The sequence below is a fragment of the Dipodomys ordii genome, unplaced genomic scaffold, assembly GCF_000151885.1.
Source record: "Dipodomys ordii isolate 6190 unplaced genomic scaffold, Dord_2.0 Scaffold86, whole genome shotgun sequence".
In the NCBI taxonomy this organism is placed as follows: Eukaryota; Metazoa; Chordata; class Mammalia; order Rodentia; family Heteromyidae; genus Dipodomys; species Dipodomys ordii.
In genome coordinates this window covers 2,133,436-2,140,881 of record NW_012267302.1, presented here as the reverse complement: position 1 = coordinate 2,140,881, position 7,446 = coordinate 2,133,436, and the positions used below count along the sequence as shown (strand labels likewise).

The 7,446-nt window shown below is 42.5% G+C and overlaps 1 protein-coding gene across 1 annotated transcript in view; it reads left to right on the top strand.

The window, feature by feature from the left end:
- Window positions 1–7,446, top strand: part of Cfap70 (cilia and flagella associated protein 70) — a 92,963-nt gene that overhangs the window by 39,421 nt on the left and 46,096 nt on the right. Inside the window, exons 10-12 of the mRNA XM_013025594.1 lie at window positions 2,168–2,232; window positions 2,957–3,147; window positions 6,581–6,712. Coding sequence (XP_012881048.1) covers window positions 2,168–2,232; window positions 2,957–3,147; window positions 6,581–6,712 — 388 coding nt within the window. The remainder of the gene's footprint in view (window positions 1–2,167; window positions 2,233–2,956; window positions 3,148–6,580; window positions 6,713–7,446) is intronic.

The window sequence follows — 7,446 nt, the reverse complement described above, 5'->3', positions numbered from 1 at the left end:
TCCCTCAGCTCTTCAGCTCAAGGCTAGCACTCTACCACTTGAGCCACAGCACCACTTCCGGCTTTTTTCTTTTTGCTTATGTGGTGCTGAGAAATCGAACCCAGGGCCTTAGGCATGCAAGGCAAGCGCTCTATCACTGAGCCACCTTCCCAGCCTCCCCCCACCCCCAGACTCTTATCTCTAATTAACCACTCAAACTGGAAGTGGAGCTATAGCTAAAAGTGCTAAAGTGCTAGCTTTGAGCAAAAGAGCTCAGGGACAGCACCCAGACCATGAGTTCAAGTCTCATAACTAAAAAAAAAATGTATATGGACTTTCCTGCTTTGGCTGGCTTTAAACCATGATCCTCAGATCTCAGCCTCCTGAATAGCTAGGATTATAGGTATGTGCCACTGATGCCCAGCTGTGATAACCACTTTTACCTTAGTGTCTGTCCTTCTGAAATTATTTTAAAACCTCTGTAATACACGTTCACATAGACATACATATCATCCCATCACACATACATAAACATAATTCTTAACTTTTCATACTCTGTCACCATGACCTCTGTCATCACTTTTTCAGTCCATCCAAATTTCCTGGCTGTTTCACTATTCCTCACACATGCTAGGCATATTCTTATAGTAAAATGTTTACACTTACTGTTCCTAAGCCTAAAATATCTTTTCCCTAATCTCTGTATGGTTTGCTTCCTCTGTGCCCTCATGTCTTTTTCTCAAATGGTATCATCTCAGTGAGTCCTTCCCACTCTACCAGCCCCCAAACCCAACAGAGTCTGTCTGTCTCTCTTTACTATTTTTCTCTGTAGCACATACCCCTACCACATAATCTTTTTTTAAAAAATTGGTCGTGGGACTTGAACTCTGGGTCTGGGCGCTGTCCCTCAGCTCTTCAGCTCAAGGTGAGCGCTCTACCACTTGAGTCACAATGCCACTTCTGGTTTTCTGGGGGTTAGAAAGGCTGGGATGGTGGCTCAGTGGTAGAGTGCTTGCTTTGCATGAATGGGGCCCTGGGTTCGATCCTCACCACTACATAAGCAAAAAAAGCCAGAAGTGGTGCTGTGGCTCAAGTGGTAGAGCGTTAGCCTTGAGCTGAAGAGCTGAGGGACAGCGCCCAGGCCCAGAGTTCAGGTCCTACAACTGGAAAAAAAAAAAAGAATCTTGGACTTTCCTGCCTGGGCTAGCTTTGAACTGCGACCCTCAGATCTCAGCTTCCTGAGTAGCTAGGATTATAGGTGCGAGCCACTGGTGCCTGGCTCACATTAATCTTCTTTATCATTTTTATCTTTCTTTTCCTAGTAGAAAGTCCATGAGAGCAAGGTTTTTGTCTATTGTTCTTACTGTTCTATCCCCAGAGCTAACAAAGTACCTGATGGACAATGGGCCTTTGGTAGATACTGCAAATGAGTAAATCACCTCATTGAGGGAGGAAAGTAGGAGCCTGAACAACCAAGTTGGAATGAGATATTTTGCTGCTTGTTATTTCATACCCTTAAAAATTTAATTATATGGACTAAAATAAATGAGATTAACATTATGAACAGAAATGTATAATTACATAGGATCTATTAAGAAAAATTGAGTTTGTGGGGTTGGTTGCAGACATCAGCAAAATACATGTTAGCAGGAATCTGAAACCATAAGGACAGCCTTGTGGCTTATTCCTCATAAGTTCCCATAAAGCCGTCTCTATAGGGAAAGCAGAACTTTTAGCCTAAGTACTTTGACAGTATCAAAATGTTCTCACTTTAAGTCTGATAGCATTATTGTAATTTGTAAATGAGGATCGAGTGTACACTTCATCCTACAAGAAAAGAAAGACTTTTACTTGCCTATGCCATCAGGCTTCCAAATCTGTGTGCTTTCAGAAACTGCTGAGGGCCTTCATTGCTTTCCAAACCCTTGGTGAAATGCCCATTTGTGCACATTGAAAAATCAAACAAAGCTGGTCATTGTAAAGCCAGAGCTCAAATGAGCCAAAGGTATAATGCAGATTCTGAGTAGCTGCTTTCTAGCTCCCTTGCTACAGTCCATAGTCACCTACTTTTCTGTGTTCACATGAGAAAATAGAATGGTGCTTGCTCTCCTTCACAGACTCTTTGCAGGCAGGACGTAATACAAATCAGCAAATAATCAAGTATTATCTATATTTTTTTCTGATCCAGGGTTAAGGAAATGATTCCTCCAAGGCCACCTCTTACCCGTCGGAGAGGAGGAGCTCAGAAGGCAAGTATGAAAGCCAGGATGAAACTATAAGTAAGAAGATGCTCAGTGCATTTGAAAATGGTGTGGACTCTTTAATATGCATTCCAGAACTTGTTTTGAGTTCTCACACATTTTCATTGTCAGTTCCACTTGTGATCAATGGCATGCAATGAATAACATACAATGTCTAGTCTTTGGCTGGTGCTCTCTGTGCTCAGAGGAGATGGACAATTTATATCTAAGATACTATTGAATATAAAATTTAATCCATCTGGAGGCATGGCTCAAGTGGTAGAGTGCTTATCTAATTAGCACCAGTATCACCAAACAAAAAATTAAGTCCTGGAGATATGGTTCAAGTAGTAGAACATTCGTCTAGAATTGCAAGACCTAGATTCAATCCCCAAATACCACAAATAGAAATCCTATTCCAGTTTTAAATTTCTAATACATGGTCTATCTGTACATATTTGAGGGTTTTTTTCTCCTGATACTGGGTCTTAGGGCTTCATACTCTTGCTTGGGTTTTTTGCACACAGCTGACACTCTACCACTTGAACTACATTTTCACTTCTGGATTATTGCTTGTTAGTTAGAGACAAGAGTCTCTTGGATTTATCTGCTCAGGCTGGATCCAAATTGCAATTCTCAGATTTCAGTCTCTAGAGTAGCTTTAATTAAAGGTATAAATCACTGGCTCCTAGCTCTTTGAGTCTTCTTTACCGGATATTTGATATTTTTCTAGGCAGTGAGTGACTACCACTTGCAGATCAAGAACATTTCTAAAGCCATTCTGGATGAGTACCACAGAATGTTTGGGAAAGAAGTGGCTAAACTGGAGCATGAAATCGACACTGAAACCCTGGAAGAGCAGAAGTGCCAGCTCAACTATGAACTTAATTGTTCTGGAAAGTACTTTGCTTTCAAAGAACAACTCAAGGTAGAACTTTTATTTAATTATTATAAGAGGTTTTTTTTTGGAGGGGGGACAGTCTGTTGTGGGGTTTAACTCAGGGCCTGAGCTCTGTCCTTGAGCCTCTTTGTGCTCAGGGCTAATGCTCTACCACTTGACCCACAGCACCACTTCTGGTTATTGAGTGATTAATTGTAGATAAGAGTCTCTCGGGGAACTTTTCTGTCTGGGCTGGCTTTGAACCATGATCCTCAGATCTTAGCCTCCTGAGTAGCTAAGATTACAGGTGTGAGCCAGTGGCACCTGGTATTATAAGAGTTTTTATGGATCAACTTCTCTACAGATCCACTTAACGATTTTTTCTCTGATTGTGTTCAGTTACATTTTCTTCTTTTTTGGGTGGGGGGGGAGGTCGGGTCGTGGGACCTGAACTCTGAGCCTGGGCGCTGTCCTTCAGCTCCTCAGCTCAAGACTAGCGCTCTACCACTTGAGCCACAGCGCCACTTCCGGCTTTTTTCTTTTTGCCTATGTGGTGCTAAGGAATCGAACCCAGGGCCTCAGGCATGCAAGGCAAGTGCTCTACCACTGAGCCACCTTCCCAGCCCTCAGTTACATTTTCTATGATAAATGTCAGTAGAAGATGAGCACTGGTGACCCACACCTGTAATCCTACCGACTCAGAAGGCTGAGATCTGAGAATAGCAGTTTGATGCCATCCAGTGCAGGAAAGTCCAGGAGACTCTTATCTCCAATTAACTACCAAAAAACTGGAAGTGGCACCAGGGCTAATATGGTAAAGTGCTAGCCTTGAGCCAAAGAAGCTCAAAGAGAATGCCCAGAACCTGAGTTCAAACCACAGCACCAGCATAAAAAAATTAGTCTCCAACAATCTCACATGCAGAATGGATACTAAGCTAGTATAAGACTATAGAAATAGATCTTCTACTGGCATTTTGTTTTTGTCAGTCAAGGGGCTTGAACTTAGGGCCTGGGAACTGTCCTTGAGCTATTCTACTCAGGACTAGTGCTCTACCACTTTGAGACACAGAGCCACTTCTGGCCTTTTCTGAGTAGTGTATTGGAGATAAGAGTCTCATGGAGTTTCCTGCCTGGACTTGTTTTGAACCCAATCCTCAGATCTCAGCCTTCTAACTAGCTGGGATTATAGTCCTGAGCCACCAGTGCCCAACTAGAGACTAATTCTTCACTTGAGGTGAGGCTAGACTTTGAACAGATTCCATGTTCCTCTGGAGGCGGAAACTCTGTTACTGACTGTAACTGGTTCTACCTCCTATTCAAACCTCTCCTTATCCATAGAGGCACTAAGATTTGAGAACTAGTGCCTGGTTTTTGTTTGATTTTGTTTTGTTTTGGTGGTACTTGTGTTTGAACTGAGAGACTTGCACTTTTTTTTTCTGGTCCTAGGGCTTGAACTCTGGGCCTGGGCACTGTCCCTAAGCTCCTTTTTTTGCTGAAGACTAGCACTGTACCACTTGAGCCACAATGCTACTTCCAGCTTTTTCTGTGATTAATTGGAGATAATATTAACATTATAATGTAGGTCATTAGGATGCATGAAGGTGCTTACTATAAAACTTAGCAATAATGGTAGTTTAGAAAGAAAAAAAAAGTTTCTTGGTCATCCCAACTTCCAATATCTATACATTATACATTATCTCCCTTTATCTGTGCAGTCCCAAGATTCTCAGGAGATGTCTTAACACTGCATAATACTGAATCCTATGTTTATAGTGTTTTCTCCTCTGCATGCAAATCTATGACTTTTCACTTAAATGAAGCAATTTTGGGGGTCTCTTTGGATTATGCAAATTGCTGACATCATTACTCTCATGCTTGGTGCCTCTAGAAGATAAAATAAAGTTTAAACATGAGCACTGTGACACATGATGATCTGATAACAAGATGGTTACTATGATGAATGGATGGGTAGCGCATACATATGGAAATAAGGCGCCAAGAAACGAACTATGGCTGGGGCAAGATGGAGTGAGGCAATGTAACATTTTATCCCATTATTCCAAATAATGTGCAACTTAAAACATAGGGATTTACTTGTGGAATTTTCCACTTGTTTTCAGACTGCAGTTAGCCATAGATAACTGAACCTGCAGATAATGAAGAGCAACTAGGGCTGGGAAGGTGGCTCAGTGGTAGAGTGCTTGCCCTTCATGCATGAGGCCCTGAGTTCAATTCCTCAGCACAACATACACAGAAAAAGCCAGAAGTGGACACTGTAGCTCAAGTGGTAGAGCACTTACCTTGAGTTAAAGCTCAGGGACAGCATCCAGGCCCAGAGTTCAAGTTCTACCACCAGATAAAAAACGGGGGCAACTATATTTCTGTCATGTTTTAATCTTTTATTTCTGCTTTCTTTTCTTGGCTTTTCAACCAGTTAATCAATCAGTCAATTTATTTATTTATTTAGTCAGTTGTGGGGCTTGAACTCAAGGCATGGGTGCTGTCCTTGAGCTCTTTTGGTCAAGGCTAGTGTTCTACCATTTTGAGCCATATTCCACTTCCAGTTTTCTGTTGGTTAATTGGAGATAAGAGTTTCATGGACTTTCCTGCCTGCACTGAGTAGCTAGGCTTATAGGTTGAGCCACCAGGACCCAGCCTCAATCAATTTTCAGAGTAAAATAACACCTGAGCCATATATCCATTTAACAAATGAGGGAGGTACCAAAGTATAATGTATGAGGTTGGACATTAGCAGCATTTAAAATGGAATTCTAGGGGCTGGGAAGGTAGCTCAGCGGTAGAGTGCATGTCTTGCAAGCATGAGGCCCTGGGTTCGATTCCTCAGCACCACATAAACAGAAAAAGCCAGAAGTAGCGCTGTGGCTCCAGTGGTAGAGCACTAGCCTTGAGCTGAAGAGCTGAGGGACAGCGCCCAGGCCCAGAGTTCAGGCCCCATGACCGGCAAAAAGAATAAAATAAAATAAAATGGAATTCTATTCTCTGGACTCTAGACAAGTATTCTTACTTTTTCATTGTTATTATAAAGGTGATGTACAGAGGGGTTACAGTTACATACGTTAGGTAAAGAATACATTTCTTTTGGACAATGTCCGCCCCCCACTTCCCTTGCACTCTCCCAGTGTTTCCCTCCAGGTCTTCCTTCATGAACCACATAGCCACTATGAGGGAAAGCATAAACCTGCTAAGATTGTCTTCAAGTATTGGCCTCTCTTCTCTTGGTATGAATTCTGCATTGTCCCTATTAGTGATGATGGTGGCATCAGGAAGAAATCCTGCTGAGCCTGTTGAAGGAGCCCTAGGGAACTACTAGTCTAGCTGTCATCAGGCAAAAGACTAATCATTATCAGAATTTTTTTTGTTGTGGGGGGAGCCTAAAACCAAAAGACCTAGGGAAACCTGGTCCAGCCTGCTGCTGGACTGTGCTATCACGGTGTGGGGGGGCAATGTTTATGTTTTACAGCATGCTGTGGTGAAGATTGTGAGAGAGAAATATTTGAGGACAGCATCCTTTGAAAGCCAGGAAGAACTGCAGACATTTATCAGCGAGCTTTATGTGTTCTTGGTAGATCAAATGCATGTGGCACTAAACCAGGTAGGTGACAAGAACAGAGCACCCTTTCTGTTCTGTTGAGCACAGAGATCCCTTGGAAATTCTCCTTCCTTCTTTTTTTCTGTTATCCTTTAATCAACAAATATTTAAGCTGGATGCTGGTGGGTCATACCTGTAATCCTAGCTACTCAGGAGGCTGAGATCTGAGGATCATAGTTCAAAGCCAGTCCAGGCAGGGAAGTCCATGAGACTCTTATCTCAAATTAACCACCAGAAGGAGTGGCACTGTGGTTCAAAGTGCTAGAGCACTAGCTTTGAGCAAAAGAGCTCAGGGACAGCACCCAGGCCCTCAGTTCAAGCCCCATAACTGACAAAAAAATTAGTAAAATATATGCTCTGTGTTAGGCACTGGAAACATAAAGATGAATAATATAAACTGCCTAAGTGCCAAACACACTGGCCTATTCCTATAATTCTTCCTATTACTTGGGAGGAAGAGGTAAGAGAATCTCATTCAGAAGCCTGCTCCTAAAAGAAATCATTAAGATCCTGTCTTTCTATAACTAAATCAGAAAGGACTGGGGGTGTGGCTCAAGTGATAGAATGCTTGTCCAGCAAGCTTGGAGCCCTGAGTTCAAACTCTAGTATTGCCCCAAACAAAAACAAAACCACAGCCGGGCACTGGTGGCTCACACCTGTAATCCTAGCTACTCAGGAGGCTGAGATCTGAGGATCGAGGTTCAAAGCCAGCCTGGGCAGGAAAGTCTGTGAGACTC